Below are 22,652 nucleotides of genomic sequence, written 5' to 3' on the forward strand. Positions count from 1 at the left end.
CAGCCCGAAGCCTGATCTCAGGCCGGGGCGGGCCCGGCTCGTTGGCAATGTGAATATTCACATTGACATGTTAACATTCACATTGATAGGAGTGTAAAATTGGCCCGCAGTCCGTGGGCGGCTCGAAGCCTGATCGCAGTCCGAGGCGGGCTTGGCCCGACCCGTGACAATGTGAATATTCACATTGACATGTTAACATTAACATTGATAGGAGTGTAAAATTTGTCCGTTGCCCGAAGCTCGCCCGCGGCCCGGGGTAGGTCCGGACCCAAACCCAGGCCGCCCACGGGCTTCAGGCCGCCCGTGGGACGCGAGTCAATTTTACACTCTTATCAATGTGAATGTTAACATGTCAATGTGAATATTCACATTGTCAACAGGCCGGGCCGGGCCCGCCTCGGGCCGCCCACGGGCCGTGGACGTATTTCGGGCAGCCACAGGGCACGGGCTAATGTTACACTCTTATCAATGTGAATGTTAATATGTCAATGTGAATATTCACGTTGTCAATAGGCCGGGCCCGTCCCGGCCCGGGGCCGGGCTTCGGGCTGCTCACGGGTCACGGGCCAATTTTACACTCTTATCAATGTTAATGTTAATATGTCAATGTGAATATTCACATTGTCAACGAGCCGGGCCGGGCCGGCCTTGGGCAGCGGGCGGGTTTCGGGCCGCCCACGGGCCACAGGCCAATTTTACACTCCTATCAATGTGAATGTTAATATGTCAATGTGAATATTCACATTGTCAACGGGCCGGACCGGGCTCGCCCTGCGCCGCCCACGGGCTTCGTGCCGCCCATGGGACGCGAGTCAATTTTATACTCTTATCAATGTGAATGTTAACATGTCAATGTGATTATTCACATTGTCAACAGGCCGGGCCGGGCCCACCCCGGGCCGCCCACGGGCCGTGGGCTAGTTTCGAGCAGCCACGGGGCGCGGGCTAATTTTATACTTTTATCAATGTAAATGTTAACATGTCAATGTGAATATTCACATTATCAACGGGTCGGGCCGGGCCCGCCCAGGGCAGCCCACGAGTCGCGGGCGGGTTTCGGGCCGGCCACAGGCCGCGGGCTAATTTTACGCTCCTATCAATGTGAATGTTAACATATCAATGTGAATATTCATATTGTCAACGGGCCGGGCCGGGCCGGGCCGGGCTCGACCCGGGCCCGGGCCCGGGCTTCGGGCTGCCCACGGGTCATGGGCCAATTTTACACTCTTGTCAATGTTATTGTTAATGTTAATATGTCAATGTGAATATTCACATTGTGAACGGGCCGGTCTGGGCCCGTCCCGGGCGGCGGGCTGGTTTCAGGCCGCCCACGGGCCGCAGGCCAATTTTACACTCCTATCAATGTGAATGTTAACTTGTCAATGTGAATATTCATATTATCAACAGGCCGAGCCGGGCCTATTTTTTTGGCCTGTTGACTCGAATTTTTTTGGGCACCCACGATGATCGACATGGGCCGGGCCCCTACACATTGACGATATGAACATTTACGTTGACGGTGTGAACATTCACATTAAGGGTATTTTGGTAATTATGTTACCCATAGGACTTATTGAAATATAAAAAAATAATGTGAACTAAATGGAACAGAAGTAGATGAAAAGGGTATTTTGGTCTTCTTATCTCAAATTGGACCTAATGGAATAGTAAAAAAGAATATGGGTTGGATGGAATAAACCTCTTAGAAAATGGATTTATCAAAAAAACTCCCATTTTCTATTTTTTAATAAATTTACCCAAAAAACCACAAAGAACAAATAAGGCGTCGTTTGGGAATAAGTTAATTTAGTAATTTTTTAGCTATTTGGTTAAAATATGAGCTAAAAAAAACTAGTATGTTTGGGATGATTTTTTGACTTTTTATGAAAAAATATGCAAAAAATAGAAAGAAAATAAAATTTTTAACTTTTTGACTAATTTAATAATTTTTTTGATCTTTTAACTAAAAAGGAGGTTTCCAAACGTGGCCTATGGTGGGGTCCGGAAACAAACGGGGACGTTAGTGATAACTATCGCTTTCTTCCTTTTAAAAATAGCAATAATAATTATAGGATGATACCCATGCCCTCTCTCTCTCTCTCTCTCGATCGAATACAGGTCTCCTTTTCTCGAAAATTAGGGTTTATACATTATATATATATATATGTATATATATCTTCTCAACTGCAAAAGATAGATCTCCACCGAAAGCACTTGAAGGTAGGCAGTCTCAGCTCTGAAATCACTATTCACTTGTGTTTTAATTTTTGAATTTATCAAGTTTCGCATTTACAGAAGCATAGATCATATGATATTGAGTAGTTTTTGTGTTGTATACTTGTATTTCTCATGCTATATACACTTATTTTGTAGTTGTAGAATAATTCAATAGTTCAAAAGCTCTCTTGGAGAATAGATTATGTGAAGCTGATTTATGTTATTTGAGAGAACAATGAATCGGATGATTTTATGGCTAGGTTAGACCATCTCTAATCCTTCATTAGATCTTTCATCAAATTTAAATTTGATAAAAAACTGATAAAAACGGTACTCGTTGTGTTTCATCAGTTTGGTATCATATGAATGACGTGATACTTTTTCCATCAAATGAAGGGAGCGTTTAACCTTTTATCAAATTTATAGGTGACCCGTTAGACTGGACGTTCTTCTGGATGTCCTCCTAGACAGCCGGTTGTGGGATGAATTTGATGAAAATATTACACTAGCCGGTCGACCGCCTGGACATTCTCCCAGTTGACCGGTGATTTGATGCAAATTGAAAATTTAGTGTTGGAATGTTTGGTATCTTTTAACCCAAATTTTTACTCAATTTTGATGAAAAAAATGAGTAATCAAATTTTTTATCAAATTTGATGAAAAGTTTGATTTGATATCATTCACTCCAATGATAAATTTAAAATTTTCATCAAATCTTATTACAAGCCGGTTGTCCGGGAGGATGTCTGGGTGGGCGTCCATGGGTTAAAGTTGATGTTTAGATAAAGAAAGGCTGGTTGTCCGGGAGGAAGTCTGGCCCAACGGTCACCAACAAAATTTGATGAAAGGATAAAGTCCGTTGATTTGATGAAAAAACTAACTCTCCCTTCGTTTGATATCGGTTTGATGTTTTAATGCATTTTTCATCAAATTTAAATTTGATGAAAAATCTGATGAAGGATTGGAGATGGACTTAGAGGCGTAAAATAAGAGAATGGGAGCATTATGATGCTTATCAGAAAAAAAACACAAAAAAGAAATGGGGAATTATGATGATGACATGCATTCTTTTGTGTTTGTTTGCAAGGATGACTGGTTGAATTATCAGTGAATCTGTGGAAGTAAAGATTATACCTTTGTGCTCTATATGTATGTCAAAATTTGTGTTCATGCTAGGGACGGTTGAAGGAGTGCATCTAACTGACGGGATTGTTGACCAGGGGCTCTATTTATATTCCAACTTTAGTTTTTGTCGTTTTAGAATTCGCCTGGTGGCTGTCGTAAAAGTGTCCATTGTTAACATGGATCTCTCTCTAAATTCCAATATAGGTTATTTTCAATTTTGAAAATTCAAGAGGTGGCTGCACATTTCCTGACGTGGTGCTGCTCAAATTTAAGTTGGTTTCCGAGTAAGGGAGATTATAAATACATTATGAAATTTGATTGTATGAGGTGTGCTAGTTTTGTTCTTTTGATTGGTAGCTTAACTACTTTGTGAGAGGGAGGAGAAAGGACTAAACTTGAATTCTTTATTATTAACAAGAATTTGGCGCTTACTTCGTGCAAGAGAGGGGTCGGGGTAAGAAGTGTTAAATGGACAATACATCAAGTTTGTGGGCTTGATTTGAGGAACAAACATAAGGTTGAATTGGTAATCCAATGTAGGTCACCAAGTTGGAGATCTTAATTTTTGGATAAATATGACTGTATAGGCAAGTTTTATACATCTAAAGATGAACAAGGAATTAAGTTCAGTTTGGCCTTCTGTACTGTTAACTTACGTTCACGAAGCAGCCACATTCGTTCACATATTAACATGTTAAAGATGCCATGAATTAGAAAATAAAGTGGTGAATCTGACCCAAGAATCAGTTTATCTAAACCTTGTTTCCTTGGTGTTGCATGGAAGGCAGATCTAGGAGACTAGTAGGAACATACTTCAAATCATGATGCTCTATGCTAAAGGATCTCTTCATAACTTTCTTTATTTATAATTAGCTTCTTCATGGCTCACTAGTCGTGGTCTTTATTTATTTTAATTTTTTCAGTGACTTAATTGATATGCTTATCTTGGTTACATACTATGTTTGCTTGTTATTTGCTGTCATAATTTTTAGAATTCATCGCACAGAAAATGGGGACAATTCCATGTTTTTCTTTTTCATTGCCTTTTGTTGTTTTGGATTGTAAATCAAATTCTATATACTTGTAAGATATTTCCCCTTCTGAATTGTTTTATCTCCTTGATTTTTTGAACTATTTTTTGACACTCTTTTTATTAAATTAAATACAAAAGAATATTATTATGTAAATTGGGCGGTTGGAAGAGGATCTTGGTACAACTGCATCTCCTATATGCTTATAATTAAATAGTAATAATCCAGTGTCTAATTTTCCAGAGCTACAATTTGTTAGTTCCCCACTTGTTAAATGAGGGAAAAAAAAAAGTGGAGAAGAAAAATGCTTTTTGCTTGTATGCTGTGTATGTTTCTTTGTTGAGCTTATGATCTGTATTCTTCTGATGTGGAAGTATCAACTCACAAGGCTCACAACCTGCAAATATTTTGCTTAATGAATAAAGTTGTGTGATGTATCTCAATATTTACTTGAAATTGTTTAATTATAGAACGGACTTATTCATAAAACATCTGAACTGAAGCAGGAGTTTAGCTGTCCGAATCTTATGTTTTTAAAACCTTTTTTTCCCCCTTTTCTGGTAGGTTGCTGTCTTACTGAAACTTTCCAGTTTCAACATAGGTTGCAGGCGCATGGGCAAAATTCAATAGTTGTATTGTATCAACTCCTGAACTTGTGTGCCTCTGAACGTGATTAATTTTGATATGACAAATGCAAAAAGATCCCCCAGGTAATTGGACAACTTGTGAATTTTAATAGTACTTGCGCTCCGTATTTTCGTTAGTTTCCCATCAAAAATAAGGGGACAAAAAAAGAAAGGGAACAGCTCTTGCTTTTAGAACTACCTTTCTATGTTCCAAAAATGCCACCGCTATTATGTGTACTGCTTCAGTACCACCCCTTTTTTGATTATTTGACATACCAATATATCATTCCCATTCAGCATACGGCAACAATCCCAAGATTTTGTAACAGTATCCAATAGTTTGTATCTGGTCTATTGGTTGTTCTGCTCTGTAACAGAACTATAAGGTATTATGCTAATATTATAAATATTTGTCTAAAGGAATCTGACAAGTTAACTAGAATTTGGGGTGAAACATGCCTTCTCCTTCCTTCTCTCTCTCTCTCTCTCTCTCTCAACACACACACACACACACACACACACACACATGTAGAAAGGAGTGATACACCTTTTGAATGCACAGACCATGGGGGGTTATATGTACTTCATTGTTGAAGGGAAATTTTACCACATGAATCTTAGCACTCTTATCTTGTAAGAGAATAACCTTAATTAATTTTATTATGAAAATGCACACATTTGTGCTCTTATTCGGCCGAATATCTTTTGATTCCTTTATATTTATCACACCAACTGACTTTGGTTTATAAGACTTGGTATGGATGTGTAGAAATTTAATGTATAAAGAGAAAAAGAGAATTGTATTATTGATTGATGTTTGTAATTGTTGAATTATTGAATGCTACAATGATTCCTATATATAGAAGAGCAGGTGGTAGTAGGTGGTAGGTGGAGTAGGTGAAGTGGAGGTGGTAGTGGTGTAGTGGGTTTAGTGGAGTAGGTGAGGTGGTAGTGGTGTAGTGGGTTAGGTTTAGTGGATGAAGTAGGTGATAGGTTTTAACAGCCCCCCGCAAACTTAAGGGGGATAGGAACTAACCAACTTGAGTTTGGAGAGAGTAACAAAACAAGAAAATACATAAAAAATAAAAGAGGATAGGAGACACTGTATGGTCGTGTCAGACCGTTGTAGAAGACCGATGTAGAAGACACTGGCTCGTGTCGGACCGATGTAGAAGACAGTTTATGGGGTCATGTCGGACCGTTGTAGAAGACAGTTTACGGAGTCTTGCTGGACCCTTGTAGAAACTAACCGGAATCAATGTCGGGACAGTTTACAGAGTCTTGTCGGACCCATAAAGGAGCTAACCGGAATCAATGTAGGGACAGTTTACAGAGTCTTGTCGGACTCATGAAGGAGCTAACCGGAATCAATGTCGGGACAGTTTACAGAGTCTTGTCGGACCCATGAAGGAGCTAACCGGAATCAATGTCGGGACAGTTTACAGAGTCTTGTCGGACCCATGAAGGAGCTAACCGGAATCAATGTCGGGACAGTTTACAGAGTCTTGTCGGACCCTTAAAAAGTCGCACCCTCAAAAGGTGTGCCTAATTTTTCAAAAAGGCGTGCCATCAAAAGGCGTGCCCAATCCATAAAAAAATGTGCCATCAAAATGCGTGCCCAATCTATAAAAAGGCGTGCCATCAAAAGTTGCGCCCTCAAAAGGCGCGCCCACTTCATCAAAAGTCGTGCTCGACAGAAAGCGTCAAGCCATCAAAAGGTGAGCCGGAGACGCGGCGAGGCACGTGAGCGACAGAGTGGCGTGTCGGCCGCGTCGTCAGTGTCAATATAAACCAATGCGGAGGCGGAGGAAACCAAACCAGACTGAAACCTCTGAATTTGTCATTCTGAAACAATCTGTAAATACTCTGTATCCAACCCTTCTCGGAAACACTCAGCAACCCAAAAAACATGGCCTCTTCTTCCCGTTCAGCTACCCAGAACATGGCCTCATCTTCCCGTGGTCTGCTCACTCTCTTTCCCGACCTCAACGAGTCAACAGGAGAGATAACAGGTGCGGTGGCCCGTGAACCTCAACCAAACACCTCTGGTTTTGCTCCGTTGAACTTTCCGATGCGGTCGGTGGAGCAAAAAATGGCAGTGCAAACGGATATTGAGGCCAATCAGTATACATTGAAGTCATGTGTGGAAACCATGACTGCGGTCACAAACTTGTCGCACCGGCTGCAGAGTAGGACAAATGAGGTGCAGCAGTTAAACGCCCAACTGGCTCTGCTCCAGCGCATGTATAAGGATGCGCGAGCAGAGATAAGTGTGCTAAAGGCGGAAAATAAGGAGCTGAAGCGGAAGGCCACCGTGATGTTCCGATTTGGAGGTCCGCCATATGCTGCAGTGGAGGAGTATGGGGGAGTGAACGTGCTGGGCAGCGTGGAAAACACGGAGGCAGCACCGGCAAGGGCCGCTCAGGACGGAGGCAAGAAGAAGAGACCGGCGGTAGAGTAGAGAAGAAAAATCCCGCCTGTGGATGTGGTTGTTTGGGTTTGTTGTTTTTTTTTTTTTTTTTTTTTTTTGGTGTAAAATTGTGATCAGGGCGAAATCCCGATAGAAATAAAATGAGTGTATTGTGCAAATCCGAATGGCTTGAAGGTACAAGACTGAGCAGAAAAATTAGATGGAATGAATTTTTTTTTATTTTTTTATTTTTAATAATAAAAAATTGAGGTTCAAGGAAAAGTTGGGCTGTGGAAAGAAGAAAAAGAAAAAGTAGCACCCACGTGAGTTTCATCCAATTTTTTATATATATAAGATAAAAAAAAGGTTTGGACGGTGGAAAAATATTTTAAAATAGAAAAAATTATATAATATAGTTATCTCTTTGAAACTATATGCTGGTGTTGATCAAAAAAGTGGGCCAAATTACCAATACCGCCAATCTTGTAGACATCCTGAAGTGGGAGACGAAGAGGCTTGTCTGATGGCCTCTTGGGCTCTGTAATCATGTCGAGGGCATCAAGAAGGGTTGGGCCCTTGTACCATGTTACCGGTGTAGAAGACACTGTATGAGTGTGTATATAGACTGTCCAAAAGATATACATGGATATAGATATCGAGCCCTCAAAAGTCGTGCCCTATTTTGTGGCTTGGAATAGCAGGGGATTGAAACCAGACGCAAGGAAGGCCGGTGTCGCGACGGAGCTTTGGCAAAGGGACATCGACGTGCAAGCGGTGGTGGTCTCCGGCGACTGAACAATAGTGCACTCAGAAAGGAAATTTCAAGGTATGTGTAGAAAAATTTTAGCAGATTAGGTTGAGGTCCGGCGGACGGCCAAGGCGAGGTTGCCGCCCGCCGGTGAAGCGAAAAATACTAAGTGCTTAACCTTGCTGTGATACCATGTAGAAATTTAATGTATAAAGAGAAAAAGAGAATTGTATTATTGATTGATGTTTGTAATTGTTGAATTATTGAATGCTACAATGATTCCTATATATAGAAGAGTAGGTGGTAGTAGGTGGTAGGTGGAGTAGGTGAAGTGGAGGTGGTAGTGGTGTAGTGGGTTTAGTGGAGTAGGTGAGGTGGTAGTGGTGTAGTGGGTTAGGTTTAGTGGATGAAGTAGGTGATAGGTTTTAACAGGATGTGATACCTTGCGATATATGTTCTTGTTTGAATAAGTAATGTAAATTTATCTGTCTACTCCTATATTTTTCTTTTTCTTTTTCTTTTTTTAAATCTAAACTCTGGATATATGTTATACAGTAATTCTGCAGAGCCTTTTCAGTAGCTACGATATAAAGATTTTAGCATCCATGGTTGGGCATTGAGATGGAATCTAAGGTTTAAGCTTGGCAATATTTAATATGTTATCTCCGTTTATGGATGAATGCTTAGTAAGATGATTGATAGATGCAACAGATGGTGAGTTTGGTACCTCGGGGCATCTAGGAAATTATAAAAACACTTGCTTCACACTTGAGATGGTGCAACTATGCTCTAAATTACTTTTTAGCCTTGCTTGAGACATAGAAATTGGATAGTTGTTACCTTTTAATGTAGTTGGATGCTGTTGTTTTGTTTATTTTTCATTTCTTTTTAGGTTAAATTTGTGCTTGTTTGTTTTATATGTGGCAGCTATTTCGGATATCTGCAATTTTAGTGAAGTGATGCATGGGGTTGGGGTGAAAACTCCTACCTTTATGCCTGCAGCTCTTGAACATGTGAATCCACTCAATCTGAAACTGTAAAGGTAAGTCAGATGGGCAGACATATTTATTTCTCAAACATTTATATTGTATGACTTACTGGCTCTTTTTTTGTCTGAATTTGATGCAAGTCTCTTTATTTTTCTTCTCCTTGACAGACAACAAGAACTAAACCCATACACTTGCTACCGCTGTTATACAACTGCTGTGTAGTGCATATGAATGAAATCATGGCAATAAACTTGAGAACTAAGGGATTTTGTAGACTTTTAAGCTTGTTGGTCTTCTAAAAGAATAAAGTTTACACGAGGAGAAACACTAAGTTTACACACTTGATAAATTGGCAAAAGATTGTTAGAAAATGCACATCAGTGGATAAATGCTATTCTTTAGCTGAAAAAAAGCACGAGGAAGAAATGAAAAAACTTAGCATTCATTGGATGGCTCTATTGAGCTCTTCCTCAGTACCGTAATTTGCAAAATCCATGTCAGGAAATTCAACTTAAAGCAATGTTCTTGGGATGGCATCTACTAGAATTCCAAAAAGTTTGGAATTTCAATGTCAATCGCCAAAGCTAAAAAATGTTACATCATATTTTTGTCATACGATTGAACTATAATGTGCCAAATTAGCATCCTGTAGATGAAATTTCTTAGTTGATTACTGAAGTTGTAAAGGACACGGATAGAAACTTGTGGGGTGCTGGACTGTTCCAGGGGTGTGAAGAGGAAGGTTGCCTATTGTCAAACCTAGATTCTCTTAGGAAGACTTACAAACCAAATTGAGGATGCATCAGTTGATGCTGAATGGTTGTTAAGAAATCCGTTCAACTATTTAATTGGTCCCAAAGCCAGAATGTATGGAAAATTGATCCAAGGAGAAGATCAAAAGTTTTATGAAGAGGGAGAAGACGAAGAGGGCCACAGCCCTAACACAAAAAGGCCACGGCCTTAATAATATTCTCAAAGCAGTTTTTCTAGACAATGATGAATGTGAAGGGAAAGGTCTATAACTCTTAGTTACAATAATTAGAACAAGATTGCCAGTTGAGTGGATGTGAATGTTGAATGTTTTGATGGAGCCAAAATTGATTGGTATGATGAAATTGGTTATAATATAAAGGTGACCTGCTTTTAAAGCAACAACCTGGTGAAGAGATGGATTGTGTTGGACCAGTGCTCTTATTTCTCTCATCACGATCATCCTCCACATCCAAGCATCTGAATAAATTTTATGCAAAATCATGGTTATGAACATTTTAGTGGTTATATGATTGATACACCATTTTTGAAATAAGATTGGGAGAATTTCCATGTGGTTTCTCTATCAATGCTGTTTCAGTTTACGTAATGCTGTGGTTATAACTACTTTGTGTAGCAATATCAATTTGTAAATGTATATTAAGTATAAATATTATATGGATTTAACCATGAGCAACTTAACTCAAGTTACTTCTGGGGGACAATCTTATAACAATCAAAAGCTACCTATTTGGAGCAGATCAGATTATAGGGCAAACAAAGAAACATGATGTTAGATGCTCTTTTCAGAAATACGAACCTTTGGATTGTGATGCACATTTAGGATGACACTTATTTAGGCTTGCAAAGTTGCAACCGATGCTGGATCACTTGAATCAGGCAGAAGATGTTAAGTAAAAGGCAATTACACTTGCAAATGGCACTACTCAGGTATTGCAATGTTGTACTATTGTTTATCAATCTGCACAACTTGCAGGTTTGAAGAGAGATCTGTTCTTACCCCCCAAATCAACTGTTCATCAACTCAACCTCATTGCTGTACTGTTGCTGCTTATACGGTCCTGAAATCAGCTAATAGATTTATGGTTGTTCAATGAAAACTGTACATTAAAATGATTGAATACATCTCTGGCAAGTGTAAGGTAAGGATTCAAATCATCACATTCATTCATTTCCATCATTTATTATTGTTTGCAAAACAGAAAAACAAAACAAAGCATTGGAATCGGAAACGATTAAGTGAGAAAATAAATAAGAGGGAACATGGTGGATCAAAACTGCTACTTGTGATGATTGCTTAAGAATGGCTTGTAGGTATTTTGGATGGTGGGCAGCAAAAAATCGAGGGTGAATAAAAATAAATTCACCATTGTTTTTGTGTTCTCAGTTGATTACTTCTTTTTCCATGGCTTCAGAATAGAAAGTACAATAATGCCTGCAATAATCAGGACCAAGAATATGGCAATTATCATGCATTTTCTTGATCTCTTCTGCAAGGCTCTGGCAGTGTGGAGGGCGTTTGTGCCCGTGTTCACATGTTCCACTGCATTTGTTACCTACAACAGAGGGAGAAAAGAAAGAACTGATTGTTGATTAATCTCTGAAATTCAATTTAATCCAAAGAGTCCCAACAATAGTATGCAGTAATCTAACTTCCTGGCAGTGGAGTTCTTTTGATAAATTAGGGTTCTTATCATTGATGATTATTTCTTTAAGCAGTTTTTATTTTCTTTTTTTATAACATGTTTTTCTAATACACCATTTGGTTCTCAGGAAGAAAGAAGAAATGGGATTGGGTAAATTACGCCGTTAGTCTCTATAATTCAAGCAAAGCTTCATTTTAGTTTTCGTAATTTTAATTTGAACAATTTAAACTTTGCACTTAAATTTTTTGCTGTAATGTGATTTCTCCATTACTTATTGTTAAAATTTGGAATGGAAAAAACAATATGCAAAACTAGAGAGCCATATTGAAAATTATAGGGATCATTATCGTTTGGTTTTCATTGTGGATTATATAATCATAAAAGACAAAAAAAAAGTTACAAAATCACAAAAAGACAAAAGTTACAAAAGTACTAAACTATCACATATACAAATAAAAAGTTAAAAAAACATCATTTTATACTGAGGGCAATTTTGTCATTCTAAAGTCAAAAAGTTAAAAAAGCCAAACAAGAATACTAAGGCTTTGTTTGAGAACGAGCTCATTTAGTTAAAAAGTTATTAAAAAAATCAAAAAGTTAACAATCTATGTCAAAAAGTTAAAGATTTTATATTCTCTTTATTTTTTGTACATCTTTTCGTAAAAAGTTAAAAAATCATTTTAAATATACTAGTTTTCTTTATTTCATATTTTAGTTAAATAGTCAAAAAATTATTAAATTAGCCTGTTCTCAAATGAGACCTAAATGACTAAAAAAGTCTCAGATTAAAAAAATTTAAAAAGTTAAGAAGTCAATTAAAAAAGTCAAAACCAAACGACACCTAAACCAAACCAATTGTATTTATTGTTTTCTTTTGAATATCACATTGTAATAAAATTAGAAGTATGGGTTTTAAATTGAAATCATAAAAGTTAAAGTGAAACTGTAAGGGACCAGAAGTGTAATAGAGGGACCAGAAGTGTAATTAAGCCAAAGGGAATAAAAAGTATGCTAAGGGAAACCATTTGGTGAGCATCTTTCATTGATTTTCTTTTTGTTTTTGAGAATCAAAGAGAGCTTATAATGAAAATTGAAAACCATGATAATCGAAAAACAAAAACGAGTGCTTTTATTTTTTTTATTTTTATTATTATTTTTTATGATTTTTAGAAAATCAAAGGCTTTGTTTGGCAGAGCTTTGCAAAGTTTATTTCACCGCTTGGTTTGAGGTAGATGTTTGGTTACAGTTTTTAAAAATTAATTCGATATTCACTTTTGCAAATACGTCTATCCAGTCATCCTTCCAGTCCTTCGGCCGGATGAGCGGAACAGTATTAGGTAAATAAAAATATAATTTTGGAATTTTATTTAAATTTTTTATGAGTTTTGAATAGAATTTTGAATTATGTGTTTGATTATGAGTTGTAAATTTTTGAATCAAATATCATATGTTACATGAAAAATTTCAAACTCAATTCAAAACTCTTTTGAAAGCTCATAACTAAACAAATTTTTTACACTCAAATCATAATTTTAAAACTTCACCAAATGGTACCAAATATTCTTTCTTTATTTAAGTTTATTTATACTATTTGCCTTTCCTCAACAAAATAAATAAATAAATAAATAAATAAATAAAACTTAAAAAAAAAAAAAAACCTGTTTGCCTCATAAGCTATAAGTAAAAGTTCAAACAACAGGACTAGTTTGGTGTAATTTCTTGTAAGTTAAAAATTGATAATCAAAAAGTAAAATCACTTCAATTTTCCCTAGCTATTTTTGGAAGTAGGAAAAAAATTAACTTTTTAGCTTGTTTTGGCTTTTTGTAAAAAAAAAAAAAAAATGATTAAAAAAAAAAAAAGTAGAAAAGTGATATGACTTAAATAAGTTAATCGGCCAATACGTTTTTTTTTTAATTGTCAAAATAGACCTAAATAGTTTGACATGTTTAAAATAATATAATAGAGAGCTCTGATATTATAACTTTAACATGAGCTCTAGTGAAGTGTCTAATCCAAAAAAAAGAAAAAAAAGAAAAAAAAAAGGGCAATGATATATACCACTAAAAGTGATGCTCTAAAGCACCATTAGTGAGTTGACACGCTTAAAAAAAAAAAAAAAAAGACGAAGAAAAAAAGCACAAGGCAGTGGATGGTCTCAACCATTTTCCAAAAAAGAAAAGTAAACTAAAACATTACATCATCATCATGTGACCCACTGTTAGAGCTCTTAAATTAAAACTCTCAAACATTATTATTATACCAAATAAGATAGAGTGAGATGGTTTAGCAATCCATGGAAAGACAGTCGTACAGCCCAAAATGGTCCAATCTAAGGGAAGGTCTGAAATCGTGGATTTATCAATGAAAAGGGAAATGAAAGAGAAAGAAGTTTAACTTCTCCAAACATAGCACAAGTGTTTGAACAAAGTAGAATGGGGTAACCACTAGCTCACCTTCGTCCAAGGTGAGATCAAGGGGACAAGTATACTTTAACAGCCTCGTTTACAAGTATATATTTATAGTGTGTTTACTAGAGAAGTGGTTGTGTCAAATGATGTGTGAAACCACATGCGTTACATTTCAAGGTAAGAAAAATAAAAAATAAAAAATAAAAAATAAAAAATAGAAGCAAGTATCTGTTTATGTTTCGTTTTCTACTTTAATTTTGTAAGAAACACAAAATTTGTCAGGCGAGCTATCTTCAAAATTATATATATATATATATATATATTAAAATAAAATAAACCCCCCTGAAGAAATAGCAAAAAACTACTTCTAAAATTTGCACAAAAATTAAAACGATGGTGTTCTGTAGCTCTTTCATTATTTTTGTTTTTCAAAAATACAAATAATAGTAACAAATAAATAAAGAAACCAAAACATGACCAAATAGGGCCTAAGTTCCTGAATTAGAGATTCATGTTCAAGTTCTTAGCAGCTATTTCTGGAGGGGGAAATGTAACATCGAATACAGGCCAAACAAACACAGCCATACGACAAATTAGAGAAAAAGTTCTACAAAATGTGGTGTTTGTAGCAAAAATATACATACATATATATGTAAATAAAAATGTAATAGAAAAGTATCACAATTTTTGGCTTCATTTTGAAAAAATAAAAGGAAAACAAAAAAAACTGGACCTCATTTCTCTCTCTCTCTCTTTTTTTTTGGTAGAAAAACAAATGAACCAGTTTTTTTTCTTCTAAAAAATGACACTAGCAAACAAAAACACAACCAACAAGCCCAAAAGCAAATCCGTACAGTTACTATAGGATCAGCGGCAAAGATCACATTAAATCAAATCAAAATCAAAATCAAAATCAAAATCAAAATCAAGCAATCGATTCAGAAACCCTCTGTCAATAAGACATCACTGTATTTGCAGTCCAAATCCTCAACCACCAAAACACGAACTTTACACAGACCACTAAGAGTCAAATAAATAAATTTTAAAAAAAGGAATACATAGACCAAGAATTGCAATGGAAAGGCCACACCAAAACAGGAAGAATGCACATACACACACATGCAGAGACATAATTATAAATTATTTTCCAATCAACTCAAGACCATTACTACTACATTCACAACAAATGAACCCCAACGGGACAGACTCAAGCTCCCTTTTTACTATTCCAAGGTTTGAGGACACCGAGAACTATGACTCCTACTATTACTAAGAGAATTATAATGGCAATGCACATCCATTTTCGGGAATTCCTCTGAAGTTTCTTTGCATTCTGAAGTGCAGTTGTACCTGACTGGACATGATCGACTGCATTCGAAACCTGAACAAGCCCTCCATTAACACACACACACACACACACACGATAGACAAAGCAAAACACATCCTCTCTCACAATCAAGGTTTTAAAAAGCGGCCGCAACTATTACGTAACGTCATTATGTAACAATTGTGGTGTTACCGCCGCCCGTTACGGCCGCTATAGCGGTGTGACAAAAATTCATAACCGTAACGGCCGCAACAATAGGAAAAATCTCCATATTAACTTATGACTAATACAAAAATTAGTACTGATCAAAAATATATATATATATATAAATTAGTATATATATTGGATCATGTATTAAAACTAAACAAAAATATTAAAAATCATTTTGAACCTCACTAAATTTGAATCTAAAATAAAAACATGTGTATCAATATGTTTTTCTAAAGTTGTGAGAAGAATGAAAAAATTCATGATTCTAGTTGTCACCATCGTTATGCTATGGCCGTTACACCCTACAACCATGTCAATGCTACCGCTACCGTAACAGTCACCGCCACTATTATTTAAAACCTTATTAACAATGCATTTGCAAAGAGAGAACATGCAAAGAATCAGAGCAAAAGCATACCTGGCTTTCAATGTTATCTAATATGTCCCCTTGAGCCTCAACCAAAACCGCCATATCAAGGTAAATCTGAAACATACAATCATGTTAAACAAGTAGGTGGTAATATTGGGAAGACCAAACATAGGTTTATTCAGCTATACCTGATGCAAGTCAAGAAGCTTTTTCTCTAGTTCCTTCACAGCATCATGTCTCTCCTGAATTTCTTCCACGGTATTCAGCACCTGCAACCAACCATGTTCACATGCATTGGACGCCTTGAGAATTAAACCCCCCCCCAAAAAAAAGAAAGAAGAAGAGGATCCACCCTACATTGAGCTAGAGTTTTATCTTGAACACTACTGAAAGCAATACAAGTAACTCTAATTGACCAATTACTAATCTTGTTGAACCATAATAACTTAGTTAAATTTTAAAGCGAAAATGCTACTTGCTGGACAACCTAAAGATTGTTATCTTGAACAATATTGAGAAAAATATAGGCAACTCTGAAAAAGAAAAAAATGAAAATAACAAGAGAGAGACATTAGGGAAAAAGAAAAGAAGTTACACATGAATAGTTAAATGCTGTAGTTGAGTGCGTTTCTGTGTGTGCATGTGTATGCAATAGTATGCATGTATGCTTGTGTCTGTGACTGTAGTATACATTTTTAGCATCCATCTGAGACTGATGTTCAAGGGTATATCGAGATTTTTTGAACGATAGTGACTTCAAGAACCCATATAGATGCATGGAAAACAGAAGTAAATTAGTTTTAGCTCCTAAAAGATCCCAAAACACAGATTATTAGCCAAAAGTATTATAGAAAGTTCCAATAAGGGTAATACTAGAACAGATTCTTGTATCAGATGAAGTCAAAAACTATTCCCAGATACCTATTTAATTGATATCCAAAATTTTACTTCCTCTAACATCAAGAAAACGAGACCCAAGGCTATATGGCACCGTGTTCTTATTTCACTCCATACGTCATCAACCAGAAAACAAATAATTTTAGGAATCTACAGGTCCCAACCCAAACCTTTTGTAAATAGAAGACCAACTTCCACTAATCTCACTCCATGGGCAAAATTCAGAATCTTATTCAAGTATTAAACACACAAGACACAACTCAACAGTCAACCAGACATAGAAGGAGGATCAAATTAAGTTGAAATTATCTGTAGCCGGATGTATTAGACAAAACACATACATAAAAAGATAATTAAACTAGTGACTAGCTACAATTTAGTTCACGAGACTTGTTCACAACCAGAAACACATGTAGTATGGGAAATATGGTATAAGTAGAAAAGGTAGTACCTGCCCTCTTCCCATTTCTTGAATAGCGTTCTGGAATATTTGTTCACTGTTACCGGTTTCTATCAGGTGGTCGATTGTCTGATACAGTCAAAAAAAATTTCAGTTAGGATAACATCCATAGTTCCATTTCACCATTACAGCCCAAATATTGATCTCATTATTTTGGCTCACCTCTTCATCTGGTCTGGTTCCTGTGACTGCTCAGTCATCTCAAAATTAAAACACAAAGTGAAACATAGCCAATAAAAACAAGATCAGCCAGCAACACGCAAAATGATTACGAAAGACATCATTCCAACTTCAAATTTTAACCGTAATTTTTGTTTATATGCAGACAGCAATATTCAGACCTGTTATGACCCTTCGCTCCACGACCTCACGGTATTCATCTTGGATCCTTTGTCTCAGAGTCTGATCAAGGAAATTCAGTTAGTGAATGAAAAGAAAGCAACTACCAAAATGAATATATATCCAAATATACCTGAAATTCAATCATTAGGTCCCTGAACTTTTTTGTCAAGGCACTGCGTTTCAAGAAAATAATTAAATATGATTCTAAAACAACAAATGTGCAATAATCTGAAATTCATATGCTGCAGAAGAAACACACTTTGTCATATTTGTCCTTGATCGATCAACACCTGTTCCCTTTCCACATCCAGGTTTTTGTCGATTGGCTAAGTTCTAAAGAGAAAGAAGAGGGAATCAGTACACACTGCCATACCAGGCCACAACTACCATCAGATAACATTTTGATAGCCATAAAAATAAAGGAATTAAGAAATACATCTTTGCTTATTGCTTCTAGTTTTGCTTTGACATTTCGTGCAATCTTTCCCACTTCATCAACATCTTTCTCCATTCGCTTTTTGATTGCTGAAAATGAGAAATCAGATCAGATTGTTGCAGACGAAGAACTACAGCAAATATGAGCAGTTAGCTAACTAAACCTAAAATTTTGTCAACCAGTTGCTGAAAAGGATAAAACTTGGTTTTCTTGCATATCACCACAAGACCAAAAGAAAAAGAAAAAAAAAAAAAAGGGGGCATGTGACTAGGCAAATATCACTACATAACTAGCTAAGATAATCTAAACTGCGTTACTCAGCATGCCACTGATGCACATAGAATGTGACAATGAGATACAAGTGCGTGATAATCACCTTGCAACTAAAACATTTCAGCATAAGACTGAAAGAAATAAAACAAGGATTTGACCTTTCATGGATGAAGCTTTTGTAACAGACTTTGACTCCTCATTAGCATCCTGCAGGCAAGGGCTCACATTTTGAGTTTCTAAAGTTAAATTAAAGTATGATTTCCAGAAAGAGAAAAACTAATATTGCATCATTTGGTTCATGCAAAAGCATGAATAAGCATATAACCCATGCTTAGAGAACTTAATTTTCTTAAAATCCAGTTGTACACAAAATTAGGTACTTGTACTACAACTGCTACGGTATGAATGATAACAAATGCGGAAATCAAGATCAGCAAGGTTTAAGAGAATTGAAGGTCTTCTTTTTGTTTGTTAAGAAGAGAGATAATGAAGATCTTATTCTTGATTCATGCAACACTACAACAACAATAAGACAAAACACCAGTAAAGTAAGGAAGAATTTCACTGACGTATGAACCAGAAAGCTACAATAAACAGCATATCTACAGGTCTCCTAGTCCCTGCAGGATAACAATAGCTCTTGCTTCTGCGTGCTTCTAGTTTTTCTTCTTCTTCTTTTTTTTCATATTGCTTTCGTACCCAAAATAATAATAATAATAATAATAATAAAAGGGGAAACTAATATCCCACTTTATAATCAATTTTTGAGATAAAAAAAAATGAGATACAAAAAAATTGAAGTAATAATTCTATGAATAAAGCATCAAGGTTGAGCATCTTACATGCATGTAATTAGACTCACAAGAGTTGTTTTCAATGTTTCAATTTTTTCTTATAATTTATACTTTTGATCCAAGTAAGGACTGGGTTGCACAAAATGACACATTAAAAGCTTTTAGGTACTATTACTTTATAATAATAATAAACTGAATCCTATATGGTTCTTTAGTTCTTAGAAATTATACATCCTAGAAAGTTTCACAAACCTAGAAATGAAGTCCCGTGTATTCAAATGGATTCGTAATAGCATGGTGGGGGGAAAAAATATCACTTTTGCAATTGCTACTCTCTTTTACACTCTTAAACCCTTGTTTTTCTTCATTATCAATTTCCTTCCTTTATCACTTGCCTTCAGTGGCCATCATATATGATATTACAGTTTCCTCTTAGAGCTGTCTGCTATCAATTTTGGTATCAGAGTCAAGTTGCAAGGGTATTGATTGGCCAACTGCAGTTGCAAACAGTTAAGTTTTGCAACAATTAGCAAAATTTCAGAAAAAGAATAAAGCCTACACCTACAAGAAGAAGAACAAATCCTTCCAATATATCACTGATTCTGTAGATTTGGTGGAAAGAAAGAAGCAAGTCTTTCAGGGTTCCATGGATAGCCATCAAGGTAAGTTAAACAATAAAGAAAGTTAACTTTTCATCTATTGCAAGCTAACCTTCTTCCTCTACTATCTACAACAAGAAGTAAGGAAGTTTTGATGATTCTGCTATACTTGACAGGATGGAGAGAAATAAAACAGAAGACATGCACCGCTACTTGACAAGATTATTTGACTTGCTTGAAAATCCATGAAAATTTTGATCTGGGATGACACAAGTACATGAGAAGGATGAGGTCCGTAACTCAAAGGGATATGATGAACACTCTCTTACTTGAAAAATCCATCCCTCTGAAAGTAGGGAGAGAGATATGAGTCGAGCTACTCAACATATGCTCACATTTGCAGGTGATGAAGAGTTGAAACTAAAGTCTTGTGGTTCGACAAACTGCAAACAATATATGCTTATAAGGTAAACAGACACATAAGGTTATCCACTATTTGAGTGCACTAAGCATAAGTTGAGGCTGCCTTCCTTTTCCTGTTTTTAACATTGAGCGTCAGGTTACTGAAGGGGACAGCTGAAGCAGGGAACCTTATGCTGGTCCCTTTTCCAGTTCAATGCTTGTTCTTATGAAGCATGACAACCTTATACCAGGACTGAAATTTAATTCTAACAGGACCTATCAAGAGATAAAGCATGAAATAACTAAAGAACATATTTCTAATGTCTTCTCCTTCAACAAAGTAATAATTAATAGCTAAGGCAATGCATAATATTGAAGGCACAGAGACTGATCAAGACATAAATGAAAACTAATTGCTTGCTTCCTTAGAACCACAGCACATATGCTCCATTAACTCACGAAAAACCAATTCAATGAGATATCACAAATACCACAACCCATCGCTAAAGAAAAATACTTAATGTCAGGATGCAACATTAAAAGGAGAACTGTCCAGTTCATACCTTAAGTTTTGTAAGCAACCCAGACAGCTTGTCTACTTGTTTCTCAACATCTTGTATCTGCAACACAGTCAAAATGAAACAAAACAATAAGAAGTAATCAGGAAGCAAAAGATTAATTGACAAAAAAACTATAGTTCTTTTGTGATTCCTGTCCCTTCAAGTTTCATCCTAACCCTTTATCCACAACATACACACAAAGTCCAACATTGCAAAATGGGATGGTGCTTCCTATTCATAACAAGGATTTTACAGGGTTTTGTTAATGAGTGTCCTAAGGGCATTGGTTAACAAAACTTAAAATGCTAGTACATTCTTTACAGAACACTCTCTTAAGCTCGTTAACAAGTGCACTTAGGGAGATCGTTAACAAAATCCTTTAAAAAATAATTTGCGTGGGATGTATCATGTACCTGCTTATTGAAAGCTTCCATTCCCAAATCTGAATTACTCCTAGGGACTCGAGCACCCATCTCGATATCTGCATCTCTGGAAGGATGATCTTTGGCATCACCAACAAATGAATCCTGAAACAGTACATAGTTATACGAACTTGAATAGTCTTCACCAAGTGAGTTAGAAGAACTAAAAATCACGAACAATTAAACTACCATAGAATACTATAGAGAACCTTCAAGGAGAGCACTTAAACCAACCAAGTTCATCTGAAGAGATTAAAGTAGGAAAACAACTAAATTGTTGGGTTGTCTTGGAATGAACAATCAAATTATGTAAACAAAGCATTCGCATCAAATCAATTGTATTCACGCAGATTCTTCTTCTCTTTACAGATGAAAAATCAAGGAACAAAAAATAAAATTGTAATTTCAATCTTACAAGTTTCAAAACTTGAGTATATAGGGCACAAAGTAAAAAACTTCAACTTAAAAAAAATTTAATACAACTAAATGGCTAAGTTAAGATCACTATTTGCAAACATAATAACAGATAACATAAGATTCAAAACTATGTTTTCTGTTAAAAGACCCTTTAATTACAAGTAAAAGCATTTCCCTTCTTTTTTGCGTTTGATTAGGAAAATGGCAAGAAAATTACTGAAATTTGTCAAAAATCCCTTTTTTTCCTTTTTCAGTTTGGTTTCACAAATCTGAGATCCAAACAGCGTGTTCAATTGCCACAAATATCATAAAAAAACTGGATAATAATAATAATAATAATCAACCTAACAGTACCAAATTCAATCTGAGTCAACACCAATTCAACATACTTGCGAGAATTTGCCGAACATATTCATCACTAAATCAGACTAAAATTGAAATTCAATTAAGTAGTAGGTTCAAATCGTACTAATCAAGCACTAATACAAACAGTCATCGCATCGACAGTAACAGTCAAAGCGAAATCTATAATCTATATACAGAATAAAAGGGATAATCAAGTATACCGTGAGCAAGTCGTTCATCTTGATCGAATCACTCTAGAGAGAGACTGAATTTTAGAGAGAGAGAGAGAGCGACGATGGCGATACGTTGTTGGGGCAAAAACAAAAAGGAGCTCAGGAACAACAATTTGGGTTTGCCGTTAAAATAATAGTATAGTAAAAGGTACACCTTTTAATTATAGGGGAAAAAAAAAAAAAAAAAAAACGTAACTTTATATTTTTTGATTTATAATAAAAAAAAAATCAAATGCAAAATAATCATAATCAAATATTTTAAAATATTGTTATAATTAAAAAAAATTAATCAAAACTAAAGATAAAAATAACATATATATTTTAATACATAATTAAGGTCTCATTTGACAAGTGACTTTTTAGTCAAAAAGTCATTACAAATATACTAATTTTTTTACATCACATTTTAATTAAAAAGTCAAAAAATGACTAAAAAAGTTTGTTCCCAAACGAAGCCTAAATAGAAAAATTTTAATAAACACCCTTCGTACTATATACGTCCATAACCCCTAGTTATGATAATATTAATTTTTTTAATTCTGATTAATTTTTTAGTGTATACACTCTTTTACAGATGTATCATATACACCAT

The 22,652-nt window shown here is 35.9% G+C and overlaps 1 protein-coding gene and 1 long non-coding RNA gene across 7 annotated transcripts; one reads left to right on the forward strand and one right to left on the reverse strand.

Annotated features, from left to right (window-relative positions):
• Nucleotides 1-2,055: 2,055 nt before the first annotated feature.
• On the forward strand, nucleotides 2,056-11,894 carry LOC114266622 (uncharacterized). 5 transcript variants are annotated; one of them, XR_014338509.1, is made up of 5 exons: nucleotides 2,056-2,220; nucleotides 4,938-5,083; nucleotides 9,085-9,199; nucleotides 10,741-11,059; nucleotides 11,691-11,894. It is a non-coding gene; the product is annotated as an uncharacterized LOC114266622 (long non-coding RNA). The 5 variants fall into 5 exon arrangements; XR_003630698.2 differs by lacking the exon at nucleotides 11,691-11,894 and adding an exon at nucleotides 8,713-8,790 and having other exon boundaries at nucleotides 10,741-11,097; XR_014338512.1 differs by lacking the exon at nucleotides 11,691-11,894 and having other exon boundaries at nucleotides 9,314-11,097.
• LOC114266620 (syntaxin-132) lies at nucleotides 11,054-22,196 on the reverse strand. 2 transcript variants are annotated; one of them, XM_028207546.2, is made up of 13 exons: nucleotides 22,049-22,195; nucleotides 21,057-21,170; nucleotides 20,647-20,703; nucleotides 18,447-18,495; nucleotides 18,016-18,104; nucleotides 17,839-17,912; nucleotides 17,710-17,752; nucleotides 17,579-17,639; nucleotides 17,400-17,425; nucleotides 17,229-17,306; nucleotides 16,069-16,149; nucleotides 15,929-15,994; nucleotides 11,054-11,473 (listed from the first exon to the last, which is right to left on the reverse strand). In XM_028207546.2, exons 1-13 carry the CDS (start codon nucleotides 22,064-22,066, stop codon nucleotides 11,309-11,311), a joined length of 921 nt encoding a protein of 306 aa, XP_028063347.1. In that variant the 5' UTR covers nucleotides 22,067-22,195; the 3' UTR covers nucleotides 11,054-11,308. The 2 variants fall into 2 exon arrangements, with proteins under 2 accessions (XP_028063347.1, XP_028063346.1); XM_028207545.2 differs by lacking the exon at nucleotides 11,054-11,473 and adding an exon at nucleotides 14,889-15,354 and having other exon boundaries at nucleotides 22,049-22,196.
• Nucleotides 22,197-22,652: the final 456 nt, after the last annotated feature.

Source organism: Camellia sinensis, chromosome 8, assembly GCF_055761805.1.
Source record: "Camellia sinensis isolate YWXY chromosome 8, ASM5576180v1, whole genome shotgun sequence".
Taxonomy (NCBI): Eukaryota; Viridiplantae; Streptophyta; class Magnoliopsida; order Ericales; family Theaceae; genus Camellia; species Camellia sinensis.